This window comes from Mastigoproctus giganteus, chromosome 9 (assembly GCF_048544385.1).
Source record: "Mastigoproctus giganteus isolate SK-2022 chromosome 9, ASM4854438v1, whole genome shotgun sequence".
NCBI classification, from domain to species: domain Eukaryota; kingdom Metazoa; phylum Arthropoda; class Arachnida; order Uropygi; family Thelyphonidae; genus Mastigoproctus; species Mastigoproctus giganteus.
In genome coordinates, this window is record NC_143583.1 from 171,251,003 (window position 1) to 171,273,803 (window position 22,801).

Sequence of the window (22,801 nt, forward strand, 5' to 3'; positions counted from 1 at the left end):
GGAGGTGCCAACAAGTTGCAGCAGCTGGAGACTAGGCACCTGCGAGGTGATCTGATTGAAGTGTATAAGGCGTTGAATGGGTTGAGCACACTGAATTCTGATGGGATTCTTCTGCTTATTCAGATTACAAACCTTAGGGGACAAATTCAAATTGAGGAAAGACAGTTGTAGAACAGATGTGCGGAAATTTGCCTTTAGCCAGCTGGTGGTTAATTGCTGGAGCAAACTTCCATCTGTCATTGTGGAAGTTGATAGCTTAAAGAAATTCAAGGATCAACTGGACAAACTTTTAGAGGTTGTGTGAATTTTTTTTTTTTGGCTGATTTTACATAAGCTCACATGCTTGCTTTCTTGTATCCATGCCTCTATTACTATTATTACCTACTAATGAACCAATACAGTCTGCTCTTGATAATTCATATCCAAGGCTTAAATGGGAATCCTTCTCCAGGCAAATATCACTAGATATCTGAGTGACTGTTGAGTCATCAGGTTTAATCTGATCCAGAGTATCAGATGTTTTCTCAGTGGTCCAATTTTGTCAATCAATGTGTCTAGTTTTTAATTTTAGATCATACCATTTCCCTATATTTAGTACACAAAATTATTCATTATCTAAAACATGCTAATATAAATGTTCTGTTTATACTGCAGCATGACCACCTATGTCAGAGGAGTTTAAAACCATTTTTTTTTGACACATATATATAATCTTTAACCATCTTAAACAGTAACATGGGTTCAAACCTTGTTCAACACAAACTGCATGTGCCACTGCACTTCCTCAATGACTACTCAGCCATGTCAGTTCTGATCTAATCTGTCTTTGCTGGTGAAAATATAATACTATAAATGTAGTAAACCTTTCTTAACCTTAAAAAAGTTATGTTTTTTATGTAGGTTAGCTTAACTATGTTCAGATAAGCCAACTTCAGAAAGAAAGGATTCAGATTGGCCAGACTCCACTTATCTAATTAATCTTTCAAATAGTAGGTTGATAATTTAACTCAAATAAATAATGTGATTTTCATACTTACATTAACATCTTCTTTAAAGATATTATCACTTAAATTCAAGTATGTTAATGTTGATGGCATGGCACGATTCAAAGACAATGCATGTGCAAGTGTATTTACTCCTTTTGCAGATAATCCAGTTCTTGCTAGATTTAAGTGAATTAATCCTTTCTGCAATCTTCCAACAGGACCACTAAACTGTCCAGCACCTATAAAAAAAAAGTAACACTGGTTGGTTTTTGAATCCTAAAATTAGAACAGACCAAATGAAAATCAATGTATACTTTTAGGCAATCTAAATATCAAAAACACTCTCAAATTTTGTCCAGTCTCTCCAAAGTGTATTCCCAATTTATAGCATGGATTTGAGGAGGAGGGATGAGGAAAACCTGTATTATAAGACATACTCAGACAAATGGTCCCATTAACCTAATGCATTTGGGTTTTCAGCTCATAAGTCATGTGGAGATGTCTTTGTGCTTCCAATATATACACAATCACATCACTGTTGACATGGGATATAGCATGCATATCAGCAGCAGCAGTGTGCTTGTATGGTTGTTTCAGCTGATTTCGACGGTACATTCATGATGGTGCCATTAATTCATAAACTCATGATCTATTTGGACGTTTGTGTAAATTACTGATAACTACTCTGCAGTAGTATTATGAACAATACAAAACAGGATCGATCAAGTAAATACATGGGCTGTGTTAGGGTAACTAAAAGTAGAAACAGGTGCATGAAAACCAATGCTAGGAGCATAGTTTATGAATTTGATGAGCTTGAAGTGCCAGGCAAGACATCAAAAGCAGATACTGTTCGGATATCAGAGGCACGGTGTCACACAGACATAAGCAGTGCAGAATTAGAATTTGGGGAGTACAATGTGTACAGAAAGGATAGAGAGAACAGGAAGGGAGGAGGAGTTATGCTGTTAGTTAAGAGACACAAAAACTAAGGAAGTGCATCCAATTGATGTTGCCGGACAATGCAATGTTGAGCCTGCTTGGTGTGACATAAGCACTGGGAAAGGAAAAAAGAGGAGGTGTGTGTTATAGGCCTAATGCCTCTGATGAGTATAATAAAAAACTGTACAGGAAAATAGAGTGGGCCAGTAAATCAGAGAGTCTTATAATGGGGGATTTTGTTTCCCAGATACTGACTGAAATTTGTGGGTTGGTCACTCACACACTAGCAAGGCTTTTGTGAATTTATTGGATGATTGTTTTCTACAGAAGCATGATTGGGAGGCAACTATAGGGAGTATACTCTTGTTCAGATTATCAGTAGTGATTCTTCATGCATTAAGAATCTTCAGATAAAGGAACCACTAGGTCGCAGTGATCACAGTGTGCTGAAGTGGGATTTACTCAAAGAGGTAAATAACATCAGGGGTAAAGGGAAGGGTTTTTGCTTTCGTAAAGACTACTACGATGGTCTGAGACAGTATTTAAATTCTATACAGTGGGACCAACTGATGATGTTACCAACAGCAAATTCAAAATGGGAAGCATTCAAAGAATTAATCTTGGAAGCTACTAGGCTTTACATACCAACTAAGAAATATTGTTAGGTTTAGGCCAAAATGGATGTCAGATGAACTAATGAGACAAATGGCAGAGAAGAAAAATTCATGGGATACGTATAAATTAATGGGTGACATGGAAACCTATGAGAGACATAAGCTGGTCTGTAACCAAGTCACAAAGGAGATTAGGCAGGCAGAGGCAGATTATGAGAAATCTTTGGCAAAGGATGCAAAAAAAAAAATAAAGAATCCTTTACCTATGTAAACTCTAGAAGGAAAGGGATGAATCAGATTGGTCCACTGGATATTGATGGTTCAACTGTTGATGATCCCACTCAGGTGGCTAACAAACTAAATGAGTATTTTGCATCTACATTTGGAGCGGTGAATTAAACTCTGGCAGTGAGCTAGATGATTTTGTAATAACTCAGAGGAAAGTGGAGGAGAAATTGTTGAAGATAAATGTAAAAAAGGGAGCCAGGGTGGATGGGATCTGTCCAGTTATATTAAAGGAGGCAGCAAAGGATGTAAGCAAACCCTTAGCCATAATTATGAGAGCTTTTTTGGACCCAGGGGAGGAATGTATTGACTGGAATGTGCAAATGTGCCCCCAATTCACAAAGGGGGATCAAAGGGCGACACAAATAATTATAGACCTGTTAGTTTAACTTCTGTTCCAGGAAAATTAATGGAGGCACTGGTTAAAGAAGCACTGCAGGATCATCTAGACAAGACTTCAGTTATAGGTCAGACACAGCATGGGCTTGTCAAGGGGAAGTCTAATCTGACCAATTTGATTGGATACTGTGATGTAGTCAAAAAGTAACTGGATGCAAAGAATAATTTTGATATCATATATTTGAATCATAGAAAGGCTTTTGATACTGTTGCACATGGAAGACTGCTGCACAAATTGGAGCAGTGTGGCATTGAAGTCAAACTGCTGCTATGGATAAAGGGATGGTTGAGCGGGAGAAGACAGAGAGTGGTAATCAATGGACACTGCTTTTCGTGTTATTAGTGGAGTCCCCCAGGGTTGAGTGTTGGGTCCATTGTTGTTTTCTGTATTTATCAATGATATTGATGATGGTATATCAGGCTTAATATCCAAGTTTGCTGACGATACAAAGTTCAGCAGGGTTGTTATTGACAGTACACTGCTACAACAGGATCTAGAACAGTTGAGCAGATGGGCTGAGAGGTGGCAAATGAAGTTTAACATTGACAAATGTAAAGTACTGCATATGGGAAGAAGTAACCCCAGAGTAACGTATCAACTGTTGTTATTATTTGGTTTTTAGGAGCAATAGAAACTAAGGCCATATTGCTCCGTGGATATGCGGTGGTCATTCCTTGACCTTTCCGGATCATCCATATCAACTGTGGTATTATACTGACAGTGGTAGAGAGTGAAAAGGACCTGGGGATAATTGCACAGGCTAATATGAAGTTTTCTGAGCAGTGCAGACAGTTTGCAAGAGTAGCACATGGTGTCTTGTGAATGATACACATGAATTTTTCTAGCAGGGATAAGAAGGTTATTATCCCCTTGTATAAGGCATTGGTCAGGCCACACCTTGAGTACTACATACAGGTCTTGAGGCCTCATTTTAAGAAGGATGTAGAGCTGTTGGAATGAGGATAGAAAAGGGCAACAAAATTAGTGAATGGATCAAAGGGTTGCTCTTACAAAGAAAGGCTTAAGTTTTGCAAATTACAGTGTCTGGAGACTAGGCACCTGCGTGGTGATCTGATTGAGGTGTATAAAGCCTTGAATGATTTGAGCATGCTCAATGCTGATGTAATTCTTTCTCTTGCTCAGAATAATCTCCTGAGAGGGCATAAATTAAAATTGAGGAAAGACAGTTGTAGGATAGATGTGTGGAAGTTTGCCTTTAGCCAGCGGGTGGTTGATTGCTGGACCAAACTTCCATCTGTCGTTGGAGAAGTTGATAGCTAAACTAGATTCAAGGCAGAACTAGATATGAGTAGATAAACATTTCAAGCAAGTGGATGGATGAAATGAGAACTGTGTGCGTTGGTTTGTGATAGTTTTTTTTTTTTTTTTTTTTTTGGCTGATGCTATATAAGCTTGATTTCTTGCATCATGTGCCCTTGCTAATGCTATCAGTATCAGCATGACCATGCTCCATGTTATATAGCAGGATAATACAGGGCTGGTTTGTATGCACACAATCAGACTGAAAGGTTGGACTGGGTGGCTCAGAACTCAACCTCACTTAATACCTGTGGGATAAAGTGGAGCACTGGATTAGGCTACAACTAAAATGGCATTCTTGCAAACCCAGCTCAGGCAGGTGCTTTGCAGGAATTCTGGCTAAGCTACTATAATGTTGTAGAAAGTATGCCCAGAAACACTAAAGCTACCTTATATTGCTCACTGGCTGGATTAGTAGCATAACTCAAAAATCGTATTTCTGAGATAATTGATGAGAAAAATTTGGCTTTTAAAATTAATTTCTTTAGAATTGAAGAAATTATGTGATTATTGAAATATATTGTGATTCATCTCATCATACACAGTAGTACTCAGTATTAGGCTGGCCTGATCAACATTCCCTTAATGGGTAACCAGAATTTTGAAAATTTAATCTCACTTTTCAGTTGTGCCACTATTGCAACAAGAAACACACAAAATTTGTGACTCGAGTTTCCTAAAGATTGAAAGGTAATTAGGATGAAGAACAAAAAAAGCCCCCATTAAATGAGAACTTTTATTTATATTCATAAACTCAGGAACATGTATAAACTACATTTTAATCTTTGAGAACATAATTGTGGTAAAGCATAAATAAGAACAAGTTAGTATGAAATTATTGGTATAGAAAGTAGCAAAATTCTGGAAGAAATAGTCATTCTTAGAAAAATTTCCAGAAATTTCAGACTGCTATAAAAACCGGCATAACATTTGGAAATTGTGTTATTGTTCTACAAACAGTGGACGTCGCTGTGCTTCTTCTTTCAAATCGGAATGGAACTCTTGTAGACTTTTTCCAAGTCAGAATGGAATTCTTGTAGACTTTTTAAAATCGAAATCTACAAATGACTACAAAGATTTTCTTGTATTACTACTTTTAACATTAACTAATTTATAATTGTACTGTTTGTATGATGTTTTATAAAAGAGTCTAAATCCTGCTTTTCTACTATAAAGATAGCAATGTCATTGAAGTTGAACTTCACTTCTTCAGGAATTTCATTAAATTTCACAGAATTTCATCAGGCCAAATCTTTCATGTCATAAAAATTGTAATGACTCATCTGTCACCTTCAAAGTGTTTCCAGTCTTTCTGGCAGTTTTAGCTAATTTAACATATTCTGATGGGATGAATAGAGAACCAAACTTTAGCGATATTTTAATATTTTTCTATATTAATGAGTGTGCACAGTCACCTTTGTTTTGTGTATGACCTACAATAAGAAATTCGTGTGTAATGGTTCTGATTCGAAATTTCGCCACATTATATAAACAGGTTGGTATAATAAATTTTGAGTACAACAGTGGTTCAACTAAAATAATGCCAAATGATTTTATAAGCAAGAAGGTTGCATTACACTTCAATACTGGCAAAACTCAAAAAGGGTTACTACTGCACACAGTAACACTGAAGAAGTGCCACTGTTGATGCCTCTCGATGAAGTAAAAACTAAAGATGGCATAACAACACTTGTGCCACATAGCAAGGAAATATTGAACTCACTTTGCACTATCATTTCATAAATGTAGTCCACTATCCCAACCTCATTAGTTGTATTAACTCAAAAATTAAAAATTTTTAGTTGTTATTGTTATGTTATTTTTGGTTTTTAGGAGCATTAGCAACTAAGGCCATATTACTCCAGGATATGCGGTGGTCATTTCCTGACCTTTCTGCATCCTCCGTATTTTGGTGGTGACGGGCTCGAACCCCGGTCTAATCAAGAAGCGTGTGCTACGCACTGCTGCTCCTTCCCACCTGGCTACGGAGGTGTCAATTTTAAGTTGTGCAACTATTGCAGCCAGTGAGCAATATATGCCAAAAGTAAATCTAATGAGGTACAGAAAATGAATTTCATTCCTGTTTGTCAACTCAAAGAATCAAAAAAAAAAAATAACCCTTTCTCTGTAAATGGAAGAAAATGGATGTTGCTAATAGAAACTCGAGTAACAGTTTCTAACAAATAGTCCTGTATTAGAAATCTGTTAGCTTAGTATACTATAGTATTATCAATTAATCAGTGAAATTTATTAATCTTATTAAATTTCATTGCCAAATAAATTGTACTTAAACAGAATCATGATCCAGACTAGAGCAGCAAAACAATGCTCATAGATGAGCCAGAGTGTTTTGAGTCGGGGCAGAAATGAAGGGGGCAATTCTCCAAGGCATCACAGTCTAAAAAAATTCGAGAAATGCTAAATGTTTAAGGACCTGTCTGGAACAGGACATGATCTAGAAAAGGAGAAGGTCTTTGTATAGTAATAGTAGTGGCATGTGATGCAAAAAAGGAAGTGTTCGAGCTTATGAAGCATCAGTCAAAAAAAAAAAAAAAAAATTCACAAAACAGATTCCTAAATGTTTGTCCAGTTCCTCCTTCAATTTCTTTAACCTATCAACTTCCACAACAACAGATGGAAGTTTGTTCCAGCAATTAACCTCCCGATGCTAAAGGCAAATTTTCGCACATCTATTCTACGTGTGTGTGCTATCTGCAGAGACTCTGAGGAAATTAGGCGCCAACTCGGTGTTCTGATGGGCATCTACGAGAGTTTGAGGTGTAGGATGGATGCCCTCGAGGAAATTAATAATGGGGGCCCATCAAGTTCCCAGCTGCGTAACTCAACGCCAGAGCTCACTATTGTGCATCAGGCAACATAGCAGCAATCTCCAAGGCAGAATGCGCTGCTCCACAGGAACTAGTTATTGTTGGTGACACTATTGTGAGGGAGACAGAAAATATATTATGCAAAAAGAATAGGTGTAACAGGATCAGGGTATGTCTGCCAGGGGCAAAAGTTGATGACATTATAGATCAGATATCATCTTTTAAGGGCACAAAAGGTGATATTTTACACATTGGCATTAATGACATTAAGAGTAGGAGATCTGCAGATTTATTCAACAGGTACAGGTTAATGATTAAAAAAAGTTGCAAGCTAGCATTGAATTTGAAAGTCTCTGCAATTCTGTGAAGACACAATAGGAGGGAGTATATGATGACAGCCTTGTAAATCAATTCGGCCCTGGAGACATTGTGCAAGGCTCATGGGGACGAATTTTTTTCAGCATGGTCTATGCTTGCTAACAGAAGAGACTGCTTCTACAGGAATGGGATACACTTAAATAGAAAGGGTGCAAGAATATTTGCTGATACTATTGAGATAGTGTGAGGTGGGTCGGAAAACTGCTAGCTTGGGGGGATACACAGACTAAAAGATTATCAGTAGCCGCAGACAGAGGTGAAAGTGATTCTTCTACTGCTTCTATTGGAATGAGCAGCAGCCTGGAAAATAAGGTGCAGGGGATTTCAGAGACTGCTGGGAGTCATTGTGGTACAAGGAAACACAAGCGTTAAGTTAGAGTAGCTAGGAATAGGAACATGTATACTTGCGTGTACACCAAGGCTAGGAGTTTGGTAAATAAATTTGATGAATTTGAGGTGCTGGTCAAAACATCAAAGGCAGATATTGTTGGGATATCAGAGACGTGGTGTCACACAGATATAAAGCATGCAGAACTGGAATTTGGGGAGTAAAATGTGTACAGGAAGGAAAGGAAGGGAGGAGAGGTTATGCTAATAGATAAGAAACACAAAATCCAAGGAAGTGCAGACAGTCGACATCGGTGGACGGTGCAGGGTCCAGTCAGTTTGGAGTGACATAAGCACTGGGAAATCAAAGTTGAGAGTAGGAGTGTGTTATAGTCCTAAGGACTCTGATGATTATAATAAAAAACTGTTCAGGGAAATAGAGTGGGCCAGTAAATCACAGAACCTTATAATGGGGGATTTTAATTTCCTGGATATTGACTGGAATTTCTGCTTTGGTCACTCACACACTAGCAAGGCTTTAGTGGTTTTATTGAATGATTGTTTTCTAAATCAGCATGTTCAGGAAGCAAAAAGGGGGAGTAATACTCTTGATCTAATTACCAGCAGTGATTATTCAGGCATTAAGAATCTGCAGATAAAGGGAATACCAGGTGGCAGTGATGGTGCTAATGTTAACATAAGGAAGGTACCTGGGGGTGGATGGATCTACCTAGTTATATTAAAGGAGGCAGCAAAGGAAGTAAGCAAATTTTTAACCAAAATTATGAGAGTTTCCTTGGACTTAGCGGAGGTCCCCAGGGACTGGAGACTTTCATTCCAAATACCTGTCCAGCTCAGCCTTAAATTTATTTAGGCTATTAACTTCCACCACAAAAGATGGAAGTCTGCCCACCAATCAACTACCGACTGGCTAAAGGCAAACTTCTGCCAATCTATCCTACAACTGTCTTTCCTCAATTTGAATTTATGCCCTCTCAGGTGATTAATCTAAGCAAGAGGAAGGAAGAATCGCATCAGCATTGAGCATGCGCAAACCATTCAAGGCTTTATTCACCTCACAGGTGCCTAGTCTCCAAACACTGTAGTCTGCAAAACTTAAGCCTTTCCTCGTAAGAGCAACCCTTTGTTCCATTCACTAATCTTGTTGCCCTTCTCTGTACTCGTTCCAACAGCTCTACATACTTCTTAAAATGAGGCCTCCAAACCTGCATACAGTGCGGCTTGACCAATGCCTTATACAAGATGATAATCACCTTCTTATCCCTGCTAGAAAACTTTCTGTGTATCATTGACAAGACACCATGAGTTACTTGTGCAGACTGTCTGCAGTGCTCAGAAAACTTCTAATATGCCTGCACAATTATCCCCAGGTCCTTTTCATTCTCTACCACTGTCCATGTAGTACCACAGAGTTGGCACGTTACTCTGTGGTTACTGCTCCCATATGTAGTACTTTTGTACATTAGTCAATGTTAAACTTCATTTGCAACCTCTCAGACCATCTGCTCATACTTTCTAGATACTGTTGCAGCAGCGTACCATCATGAGTGTCATTAACAACCCTACCGACCTACAAATCTTCTCCAAACTTGGACATTAAGCCTGATATACCAGCTTTAATATCATTAACGAATACAGAAAACAACAATAGACCCAACACTGAACCCTGGGAGGACTCCACTAATAACATTAGTCCATGAAGAGCAGTGACCATTGATTACCACTCTCTGTCTTCTCCCACTCAACCATCCCTTTATCCATAGCAGCAATTTGCCTCCAATGCCTCCTGTTCCAATTTGTGCAGCAGTCTTCCATGTGCAACAGTATCAAAAGCCTTTCTAAGATCCAAATATATGATATCTAAGTTATTCCCTGCATCGAGTTCCTTTGTGACCAGAGCATAGTATCCAATCAAATTGGTCAGACAAAAGGGGGAGTAAGACTTCCGTTTAACAAACCCATGCTGTGTCCTAACTAAAACTGAAGTCTTGTCTAGCTGATCTTGCAGTGCTTCTTTAACCAGTGCCTCCATTAATTTCTCTGGAACAGAAGTTAAACTAACAGGTCTATAATTACTTGTTTCGCCCTTTGATCTTCCTTTGTGAATTGGGGTCACATTTGCACATCTCCAGTACATGGGTACCTCCCCTGAATCCAAGGAAACTCTCATAATTATGGCTAAGGGTTTGCTTACTTTCTTTGCTGCCTCCTTTAATATAACTGGATAGATCCCATCCACCCAGGTGCCTTTCTTATGTTTATCTTCAACATTTCTCCTCAACTTTCCTCTCAGTTATAACAAAATCATCGAGCTCACTACCAGAATTTAGTTCACCTCTGGCATTCCCCTTCCTTAATAACTGCTCATGTGTGAGCATAGATGCAAAATACTCATTTAGTTTGTTAGCCACCTGAGTAGGATCATCAACAGTTGAACCATCGATATTCAGTGGACCAATCTGATTCATCCCCTTCCTTCTAGAGTTTACATATGTAAAGAATTCTTTGCTGATTTTCTTTGCATCCTTTGCCAGAGATTTTTCATAATCTGCTTTTGCCTGCCTAACATTCTTTGTGACTTGGTTACAGATCAGCTTATATCTATCATAGACTTCCATGTCACTCATTACTTATATGTATCCCATGCATTTTTCTTCTCTGCTACGTGTTTCATTAGTTCACTGAAATCCATTTAGGCTTAAACCTTGAACAATATTTCTTAGTTGGTATGTAAAGCCTCGTAGCTTCCAAGATAAATTCTTTGAATGCCTCCCATTTTGAATTTGCTGTTGGTAACATTGCCAGTTGGTCCCACTGTATAGAATTTAAATACTGTCTCAGTCCATCGTAGTCGCCTTTACGAAAGCAAAAACCCTTCCCTTTACCCCTGATGGTAGTTACCTCTTTGAGTAAATCCCACTTCAGCACACTGTGATCACTGCCACCTAGTGGTTCCTTTATCTGCAGATTCTAAATGCATGAAGAATCACTACTGACAATCACATCAAGAGTATTACTCCCTATAGTTGCCTCCCGAACATGCTGCTGTAAAAAACAATCATCCAATAAATCCACAAAGGCCTTGCTAGTGTGTGAGTGACCAACCCACAAATTCCAGTCAATATCTGGGAAATTAAAATCACCCATCATAATACTCTCTGATTTACTGGTCCACACTATTTCCCTGTATAGTTTTTTATTATACTTATCAGAGTCATTAGGCCTACAACACAATTCTACTCTCAATTTTTAATTTCCTAGTGCTTATGTCACACTAAACTGACTCGACATTGCACTGTCCAGTGATGTCGACTGGCAGCACTTCTTTGGATTTTGTGTTTCAGAACTAATAGCCAACCCCTCCTTCCTATCCTGTCTATCCTTTCTGTACACATTGTACTCCCCGAATTCCAGTTCTGCATTCCTTATATCTGTGTGACACCACATCTCTGATATCCCAACAATATCTGCCTTTGATGTTTTGAGCAATACCTCAAATTCATCAAATTTATTTACCAAACTCCTAGCATTGGTGTACACGCAAGTATACATGCACCTGTTCTTTTTCTTAACTACCCTAACACAACCCATCTGTTTACTTGTACCGCAATGACTCCCAGCAGTTTCTGAAATATCCTGCATCTTGTTTTTCAGGCTTCTGCTCATTCCAATAGAAGCAGTGCAAGAATCACTTTAATCTTTGCCTGTGGCTACTGTTAATCTATTATTCTGTGTATCCCCCCAAGCTAGTAGTTTTCCAACACACTGCGTCGATAACATCAGCAAATATTCTTGCACCCTTTCTATTTAAGTGTATACCATCCATGTAGAAGCAGTCTCTCCTGTTAATAAGCACAGACCATTCTGAGAAAAATTCTACCCCTTCAGCCTTGCACAATCTCTCTCCAGGGCCTAATCGAATATACGAAATGTATCACCAATTCACAATGGGGGTTCAAAAAGTGACACAAGTAACTACAGACTTGTTAGTTTAACTTGTGTTCCGGGGAAATAATGGAATCACTGGTTAAAGAAGCAGAAACATCTAGAAAAGACTGCAGTAATAGTTAAGACAGCATGGGTTTGTTAAAGAGAGGTCTTGTCTGACCAATCTGATTGGATACTATGATGCAATCACAAAGGAACTGAATGCCAAAAATAATTTTGATATCATATAATTGGAGTTCAGGAAAACTTTTGATACTGTTGCACAAGGTAGACTGCTGTACAAATTAGAGAGGTATGGCATTAAAGTTAAGTTGCTGCAATGGATAAAGGGATGGTTGAGTGGGAGAAGACAGAGATTGGTAATCAATGGACACTGCTCTTCGTGGACAAATGTTGTTAGTGGAGTTACCCAGGGTTTGGTGTTGGACCCATTGTTGTTTTGTATATTTATGAATGATATTGATGAAGGTATATCAGGTTTGCTGTCCAAGTTTGCAGATGATACAAAGGTTGGCAGGGTGTTAATGACAGTAAAGATAGCATGCTACTCCAACTGGATCTAGATAAGTTGGGAAAATGGGCTGAGAAGTGGCAACTGAAGTTTAACATTGACAAATGCAAAGTATTGCATAAGGGTAGTGATAACCGAAGAGAAATGTACCAACTCAATGGAACATAACTCAGGGAAGTGTAAAGTGGGTAAGACCTGGGGTAATTGTGCAGTGAAATATGAAGTTCGCTGAGCAGTGCAGAGGGGCTGCCAGGGTAAATCATGGAGCTTTGTCAATGATATATAGGAATTTTGTTATCAGGGACAAGGAGATGATTATCCCGTTATACAAGGCAATGGTCAGGCCACACCTAGAGCACTGTGTACAGGTGTGGAGGCCTCATTTTAGGAAGGATGTGGAGTTGCTAGTACGAGTACAAAGAAGGGCAACAAGATTGGTGAGGGGAACAAAGGTATGCTCTTACCAAGAAAGGCTTAAGTTCTGCAAATCGCATTGCCCGGAGAGTAGGCACCTGTGAGGTGATCTGATTGAGATGTATAAGGCCTTGAATGGGTTGAGCAAGCTAAATGCTGATGGGATTCTTCCTCTTTTTCTCAGATTAAGAACCTGAGGGGTCACAGTTTCAAATTGATGAAAGATAGTTGTAAAATAGATGTGTGGGAATTTGCCTTTAGCGAGTGGGTTGTTGATTGGTGGAACAGGCTTCCATCTTTTGCTGTGGAAGCTAATAGGTTAAATAAATTTAAGGCTGAACTGGACAGGCATTTGAAACAAATGGAGGGGTGAAATGGGAGGGTTTTTTTTTTTTTTTTTCAGCTGATGCTGCATAAGCTTGTTCTCTTGCATCGTATACCTCTACTAATACTAAGGCTGAACTGTCATGTGTATTCAATTTAGGAAGTCACGTTTCTTTTATGTTATTCACCACCTGGTTAACTAACTTGTTGAATACATAAATCATTTTGTGGAACATTATGAAGTCCAAATTCACTTTCAGTTATGCACTGTTTTTTAGGTAGTTTTCGAGATGGTAATTGTAATTTAATCCTTTGGATAAAAGTGAAATCTGATATGCGATAGCATATACAAGGAAAGATTTGTAACCTGTTGATATGTCGGTTCGTTGAATGTTGGGTGAGTGGATGTTTGCAAACTAACTGAAGTATTCTGCAGTAGACCATTGTGCATATGTGTGTGTGGGGGGGGTTCATCATACAACTCGTATGCATTTGATCGCAAGCTCACATCAATGTATTAGAACTTGTATGAACATCTCATACAAGTTTGAGATGAGCTTGAAGTGCTAGTCAACACATCAAAGGCAGATATTGTTAGGATATCAAAGACATGGTGTCACACAGATATAAGCAGTGAAGAATTGGAATTTGGAGAGTAGAATGTGTACAGAAAAGATACACTGGATAGGAAGGGAGGAGGGATTATGCTGTTAGTTAAGAAACACATAAAATCTAACTAAGTGAATCCAGTTGACACAATTAGACAGTGCAAAGTTGAATCAGTTTGGTGTGATATTAGCATTGGCATTAGTTGAGGCATATGACAAAGGAAAGCAAAATTACAGAGCATCATCTAAAAAAAAAAAATCCTTTCCATTTCACCCATCCAGTCACTCCAAATGTTTGTCTAGTTCAGCCTTAAATTTATTTAAGCTATCAACTTCCACAACAACAGATGGAAGTCTGTTTCAGAAATCAACTACCCACTGGCAAAAGGCAAACTTCTGCACATCTTTTCTACAACTGTCTTTCCTCAATTTGAATCTATGTCCCCCCGCAGGTTCTTAATCTCAGCAAGTGAAAGTACCCCATCAGCAATGAGCCTGCTCAAACCATTCAAGGCCTTGTACACCTCAATCAGATCACCTCGCAGGTGCCTAGTCCCCAAATGCTGCAACTGACAGAAATTAAGCCTTTCCTGGTAAGAGAACCTTTGTTCCTCTCACCAATCTTGCTGCCCTTCTCTGTACTCGTTCTGACAACTCTACATCCTTCCCAAAATGAGGCTTCCAGACCTGTGTACAGGTTAGGTGTAGCCTGACCATTGCCTTATATAGAAAGGTATAATCACCTCCTTTTCTCTGCTAGCAAAATTCCTATATATCATTAACAAAACTCCATGACCTTCTCTGGCAGCCCATCTGCACTTCTCAGAGAACTTCATATCCGACTGCACAATTACCCCCACGTCTTTTTCAGTTTCTCTTGGGTTACTGCTAACCATAGGCAGTACTTTCCATTTGTCAATATTAAACTTCAGTTGCCTCTTCTCAGTCCATGTGCTTAACTTTTCTAGATCCTGTTGCAGTGACATACTGTCTTTACTATCATTAGAAACATTGCCAACCTTTGTATCACCTGCAAACTTAGACATTAAGCCTGATATACCTTCATTGATATCATTAATATATACAAAAAACAACAATGGGCACCACATCAAACCCTGGGGGACTTCATTAATAACATTAGTCCACGTAGAGCAGTGTTCATTTATTACCACTCTCTGCCATCTCCCACTCAACATCCCTTTATTCATTGCAGCAACTTGCCCTTAATGCCATACCACTCCAATTTGTACAACAGTCTTCCATGTGTAACAATATCAAAAGCTTTCCTAAAATCCAAGTATATGATATCAAAATTATTTTTTGCTTCCAGTTCCTTTGTGACCACATCATAGTATCCAATCAGATTGGTCAGACATTACTTCCCCTTAATAAACCCATACTGTGTCTGAACTATTACTGCAGCCTTGTCTAGGTAATCCTGCGTCACTTTTTTAACCAGTGACTCCATTATTTTCCCCGGAACTGAAGTTAAACTAACAGGTCTATAATTATTTGCGTCGCCCATTGAACCCCATTTGTGAATTGGGGATTCATTTGCACATCTGCAGTTCATGAGGACCTCCCCCTGAATCTAAGGGTACTCTCATAATTATGGCCAAGGGTTTTGCTTACTTCTCACAATGCCTCCTTCAGTATAACTGGATAGAAAACATCTGTCCCAGGTGCTTTGTTTATGTTTACCTTCAACAATTTCTCCTCCACTTTGCACTCCGTTATTACAAAATCATTTAGCTCCCTGTTAGAGTTTAGTAAACTTCTGTCCTCCTCTTTCTTACAGAATTCCTTATGTGTGAATGTAGATGCAAAATACTCATTCAGTTTGTCAGCAATTTGAGCAGGATAATCAACAGTTGAACCACCAAGGTCAAGTGGGCCAATCTGATTCTTCATCGTTCTTCTAGAGTTTACGTAAGTAAAGAAGTCTGTTTTTCTTTGCATCCTTTTCCAAGGATTTCTCATAGTCAGCCTTCGCTTGCCTAACCTCCTTTATTGAGGTTAGGCAAGTGAAGGTATTACGGGCCTGTTCGTTTATCTTCTGTTCCTGGGAAAATAATGGAGTCACTGGTTAAAGAAGCATTGCAGGATTATCTAGTCAAGACTGCAGTAATAATTCAGAGACAGCAAGGGTTTGTTAAGGGGAAGTCTTGTTTGACCAATTCGATTGGATATTACAATGTGGTCACAAAGAACCGGATGCAAAAATCATTTTTATGTCATATACTTGGGTTTCAGGAAAGCTTTTGTTACTATTGTAGATGGAAGACTACTGTAGAAATTGTAGCAGTATGGCATTAAGGCAAGTTGCTACAATGGATAAAAGGATATCCATTTTTATAATTCAATGGGAACTGACAAAGTAGTAATCAAGTGGTGGGAACTGACAAAGTAATAATTAAGTGGTGGGAACTGACAAAGTAGACACTACTCTTCATGGGCTAATGTTATTAGTGGAATACCCAAGGATTCAGTGTTGGGCCCACTGTTGTGTCTATTTATCAGTGATATTGATTAAGGTATATCAGGCTTAGTGTTCAAGTTTGCAGATGTTACGAAGGTAACATCTGCAAGCACATCATCTTGACTGTCTTGTGTCAACAATGGCTGGGCAGCAATATCTATTCTATAGGTCCTATTATCACCCCGAATGGGCAAATCACTACCACTGATAGAGTTACCAGGGCCTAAGTTTTCCCCTTAAGCTTTATGTTTTTTTTTGGTTGTTTTTACTGTTTACATTTTTAATTTGCCTGTAAGTAGGTTTCTTCCTTTTTACGATGAAAATCATGTTTTAAACATCCTGGTAAATATAGTTAAAAGTTGGTTGCTAACATGACTATCAGATGACGCTGCAACTATTCAAAAACTGTTGGCAACAAAGTTCTTTCAACAGTTGCCTACCATGAGAAAGGCAGAAGGAGTCGGGGAACATATTGTTCTTTCACTTTCATTGTCCATCATGTGGGAGATTTGTTGTTGTTATTTGGTTTTTAGGAGCATTAGCAACTAAGGCCATATTGCTCCAGGATATGCGGTGGTCATTCCTGATCTTTCTGCATCCTCCGTATTTGGTGCTGATGGGCTCAAACCCCGGTCTATTCAAGAAGCGTGTGCTACGCACTGCTGCTCCTTCCCACCTGGCTACAGAGGTGCCCAGATGTGGGAGAAGGATGAAATGTATTTTATCACGTGTTGAAATGTGAAGTTGTGAATAAGTTATAGTAAGGAATATTGAACTTTATAGAAATTTAATGTACATTTATTCCAGGATTCCGATATTTTAACAAAATTGTGTTGTGGAAGAACAAAATCAGAACTGTTAGTTAAAAATATTCTAACTCCTAAAAGTGTAGAAGACTTTGTAGACATCCTTAATGATCCAGCTAAATGCAGTCAGTTCTTTTGTATTGCTACAGATGCTTCAAACAATGGCAACAGAAAGCTTTTTGCCATATGCATTAGATATTTTGATCCTACTAAAGGTATAGAAAATAAATTGTTAGGTGTTGTTGAAAGGGCTGATGAAACAGGTATCTCTATATCTGAAATGTTGTTAGAAAAGCTTGAGGCTTTTCACATTTAACCCAGAATATTTCTCCGTACAGTGCTGATAATAAAAATGTAAATTTTGCAAAATACTCTGTTTTTCAGTTGTTAAGGGCAAGTAATGCCGATATTGTTAAAGCTAATTGCGCTAACCATATATTGTATAATGCCATGAAATATGCTAATGACAGTTTTGAAGTAGATATAGAAAACAATGTACTGAAAACTTAATTTTTTTTTTTTGTATCAGCTAAAAGAAGGAAAAACAATAATTTTTTGACTTTGTGGAGCTGGACTGGTCTGATTTCGTACGCCATGTTGTTGTTGTTGTTGTTTTGGTTTTTTAGGAGCATTAGCAACTAAGGCCATATTGCTCCGGGGATATGTGGTGGTCATTCCCTGACCTTTCCACATCCTCCATATTTGGTGGTGACGGGCTCAAACCCCGGTCTAATCAAGAAGCGTGTGCTACGCACTGTTGCTCCTTCCCACCTGGCTACGGAGGTGCCTGGTATGCCATGTACCGAGATGGTTATCCTTAACACCAGCTGTCAAAAGATTACTTCAAAACTGGCCTGCTATTAAGAGCTATTTCCAAAGTACTGATGATTGCCTCAAATTTTTCTCCAAATTATTTCTTTCAAAGTGAAGATACAGATTCAGAAATAAAATTGCAAATGATTTTTAACTTTTTTGTCAATGTTGGAGAATTGATAGATATTACTATTAAAATTCTTGAGAAAAGTGACTTGAGTATTATGAATTCATACAACTCAATGACAATAATAAGAAATAAAATAAATCAAAGAATCCAGGATCAATACTTCGGAAATTCCGAAAAGCAATTTTTTGAAAAAGTTACCCCAATGCAAATGAAAAAGATTTTTGATGAATGTTGTGATTTTTATTCAAATCTATTGCGATACCAAGGAAAAAACTGACTTCAGTGAGAATAATAAGTGTTCTAAGTTAATAAACTTTTCTCTGGAAACAGAAGAAATTAAGTAACAAGATTCTGAAATGGCAATGGATATTTTTCAACTCCAAGAATGTGTAAATCTGGATCAGTTGTGTGAAGAGTTTTATGAGAATTGGTTGAAATTGCTGGAAAGTGTTAAGTGTACAAGAAGTGATGTGCACAAGTGGATTGATTTTTTTCCCAAAGTTTCTAAAGAAAATGTACCCAATATCAATAGAATAGTAGGATATTCGTTAAGTATTCCTGGCTCAAATACTGTAGTAGAAAGAGTGTTTTCATTAATGAACTTGAAGTGAACAGATATCAGAAACAGGTCACCAAGAATTAATCGAGGCAGAGTTGCAGATTGCAATGAATTTCTCTTTTACAAGTAAAGAGTTCCTTTAGTATGTAAAACAAGATAAACAATTGTTAAAAAGGGCAAAATGTCAAAATTAGTACAATTAAAATATCAGACAATTTGAATTTTCTTTGTTTTTAAAACTAATTTTATCAACAAAAAATTTCTTTTTTTTTTTTTTTTTTGTTTAAGAAAAACCTGACAACTTGATATTGAGAGTGACTAGATTCATCTCATGTTGCAAACAGTTTCCCACAAACAATCCCATGTTTCAAGATGATACTGCTTCAACACAGAGCCAGATGTGTCAAATCTTGGTCTGAGGGATGTGAAACTGAGGCTAAGCATCTCCTATGGCCTGCACAATCATTAAAGATCATACAGAAAATTAAAATCTTGCATAACACAGTGAGCACATCACACAAGCACAAAAAATCATGGCACAGCATATCTAGATTTGAATCCCTTTTAACACTTCATGGCAAGTACAAATGGTATTTTTACAATGTGCTGTTGTCTATACAGTACAATGGTTTTGCCACTTATTTAGAGAGGAGAGGGCTGGATTACAAATCCAATTGCCAATTAGAAACATTTCTTTAAAGATCTTTTCACTCGAAAGTGAAAGCTGGTATTACACATGCTTCTATAGGCATAGTACATCAATCACTGGAGAATGCTCCATCACGGCAAAGGGAGGAGAAGGGATATCTACCTCACTAATCCTGTTACCAGATAATGCTGGCTATATAAAAATAAAAAAATAAATGTGTAGCCATTGTCAATAAATTGCAGGATGGACACCTCCTCAGGAAGTCATGTTCAGGAAATGGATCATAACCTATCTCACTGGTCCAGTGCAAGTTGGCATATTGACCTTATTTAGTAGTCAGTGGCTTGAAACCTGGTCTACTCAAAGAACGTGTGCTATTGCACTCCTGCTCCTGATCACTCGGTTATTACAGAAGCCTTATAAATACTTAATGCCAGAAAGGAGAATAAATCAAGGTGACCCCTGAAACAAATTATTTCAGAATATTTTATGTGCATCTTTAATTTTTCATTAGCCTAAATAACGTTTATAAAAATACATTAATATCTAAATAACAACATAAATTTCTTCCATATTTAACCAACCTTGAGTGATTTTGGCAATAATTCCACACAGGCTGTTAATACCTATAGACAAAATATATTAAATAAATATTATATATATATAAACAGAAACAAAAACAACATTAAATATATTAAGTTTGTTAATTCAACAACACATGGCACTACTGAATGATAAATTTAAACAGTGCAAAAAAGATGATAAACAAGACTGGCAGTGTGGTTATTATTTTCTATATCAAATTATCCTATTAAAAAATCTACAGAATGTCTGATACTTAACTTCTTATTTTTATTCTCTTTTAACTATAAAAGTAGAGTATATACATAAGTAGTCTGTGAACTGACTTTCAGGGTGTAATGCCATTAAATGAATGGAAGACCACATTCCAATACAGGCACTCCCTGACTTACTTAAGGGTTGCATTCTGCGGAACTCTACGTGTTGAGTTTTATGTAAGTCGGAATTTCCCTAAATGCTTATGCAGCACATGCAGCTCTCGCAGCTGAATTTTATTGAAGCAAAAAAGAAATGTTTGACAAATATGTAAATATAACTATATATTCAATTTTTTTTTTTTATCTCATGTGAAGGAAAAAATAACAAAAGTGTGCAATTACCTAAATTTTAAAATTATAAAATAACAAAATAAAAGGGAGGGGACAGGCAAGTTTTACCTTTTGACCATCATTGCCAGAATCAATGTCTCTAACTGATAAGTACACCGCTGCAGAGGTTGAGGGCTGTGGAAATTTAGAAGGGTTTTTTTCGAACACATCACAAAATTTCTCTGCTGCAGAATCGGCACTGGCAACTTCACTGCATACTTCAACGTGCAAAGCTGTGTGACGGTTGAACCTATTAAACCACCCGTTGCTTGCCATGAATTGGCTTGTAGTTCGCCATACTTATCTTTAATATCTTCATAAATACTTCTTGCTTTTGCTTGAATGGTCATTAGACTCATGGGCACTTGCTTTCGAATCTGATTTTCCATCCATATTATTAATAGCTGTTCCATCTTCGATATAGCACCTGAATGATGTTTTGTGATCACTTTCGATCTTAAATGCATTGATTCTTTAACATGTTCTTTTATACGCGCACTGTCCTGTAAAATAGTATTTACTATTGAAGCATCGAGATCTAATTCCCATGCAATAGATGGCACACTTTGTCCTGCTTCTTACTTCTTAATCATTTTCATCTTCATTTCTAAATCAATTTTGTTTGGTTTCCTAGAACTGCCACCACTTGCACTTTACATTGGTTGCTTTTCTTTCATCATTGTAATAAGAAAATAGGTATGAAGAGAAGATTCTGAAAATTTATTTATGTTTCCCCCCCTCACTGAAGATTTCAGTGAGGGGGGAAACACATTTCACCCTAATAACGTAAAAACTCACACAATTCCAGTTATCGGGATTATCACAAATGCAAGATCAAGTTTACTATCTGTTTATAATGGATTGCACTAACAAAAAAGCCCAATAAACTGGAAAGTGCAAATAATTGTTTTATGGCTGTAACCTCCAGAAATGTTCTTTAGAAAAATATCAACAAAGCCATTCAAAACTGATTCTTGTAACGGAACATTTTGATTCTTATAATGGAACAATAATTTTGATGTCATATACTTGGATATCAGAAAAGCTTTTGATACTGTTACACATGGAAGACTACTGTACAAATTGAAGCAGTATGGCATTAACGTAAAGTTGCTACAATGGATAAAAGAATGGTTGAGTGGGAGAAGACAGAGTGGTGGTCAATGGGTACACAGGTTGACAGAGTTTTTAATAACAGTAATGTCAGTATGCTGCTGCAACAGGATCTGGAAAAGTTGGGTAGATAGGCTGAAAAGTGGCAACTGAAGTTTAACATCGACAAATGCAAAGTACTACATATGGGTAGCAGTATCCCAAGAGAAATGTATTAACTATGTGGTGTTACACTCAGGGTAGTGGAGAATGAAAGAGACCTTGGGGGTAATTGTGCAATCAGATACGCAGTTTTCTGAGCAGTGCAAACAGGCTGCCAGATTAGGTCATGGGGGTCGTGGCAGTGATATACAGGAATTTTGGGAGCAGGAATAAGGAGGTGATTATCCCCTTCTATAAGGCAATGGTCAGGCCACACCTTGAGTACTGCGTACAGGTCTGGAAGCCTAATTTCAGGAAGGGTGTAGGGTTGCTAGAACGAGTACAGAGAAGGACAACAATGGTGAAGGGAACAAAGGGGAGCTCTTATGAAAATAGGCTTAAGTTCTGCAAATTGCAGTGGCTGGAGACTAGGCACCTGCTAGTTGATCTGATTGAGGTGTATAAGGCCTTGAATGAATTGAGCAGGCTTAATGCTGATGGGACTCTTCCTCTTGCTGTGATTACATACCTGAGGGGGCACCATCTGTTGTTGTTGTTGTTGTGGAAGTTGATAGTTTAAATAAATTCAAGGCAGAACTAGACAAACATTTGGAATGAATGGATCAGTAAAATGCGAAGGGTTTTTTTTTTTTTTTTTTGGCTGATGCTGTATAAGCTTGCTTTCTTGCATCATCTAATCCTCAACTCATGCTAAAAATGACCTTTTAGAGCGATAAATAGCTTAGTTATATAGCGAAAATTCCAACTTCCGAGGTCTTGGAACAAATTACTCAAAAAAAAAAAAAAAAAAAAAACAAAGAAAGAAAAAAATTGGATTCACATTGTGATGTTTTCACAATACACTCATTTATTTCTACAGGATGCAAAATGCATTTCCATGATTTTTTAAAGTTTACACTAGCTTGCAAAAACTTACGTAAAGTCGAATTTACAGAAGTCAAGAATTGCATAAGTGAGGGGGTGCCTATATATTCTTTTGATCTGTCCAGATGCAGTTCTGTAAAAAATAAAATTG

At 37.7% G+C, this 22,801-nt stretch overlaps 1 protein-coding gene across 4 annotated transcripts in view; it reads right to left on the minus strand.

The window, feature by feature from the left end:
- Nucleotides 1-22,801, minus strand: part of LRR (capping protein regulator and myosin 1 linker 1 leucine rich repeat protein) — a 1,021,987-nt gene that overhangs the window by 733,092 nt on the left and 266,094 nt on the right. For all 4 annotated transcript variants that reach the window (XM_090381859.1, XM_090381857.1, XM_090381858.1 and 1 more), the window contains exons 11-12: nucleotides 19,927-19,968; nucleotides 1,038-1,225 (exon numbers count right to left, since the gene is read on the minus strand). In XM_090381859.1, coding sequence (XP_090237985.1) covers nucleotides 1,038-1,225; nucleotides 19,927-19,968 — 230 coding nt within the window. The remainder of the gene's footprint in view (nucleotides 1-1,037; nucleotides 1,226-19,926; nucleotides 19,969-22,801) is intronic.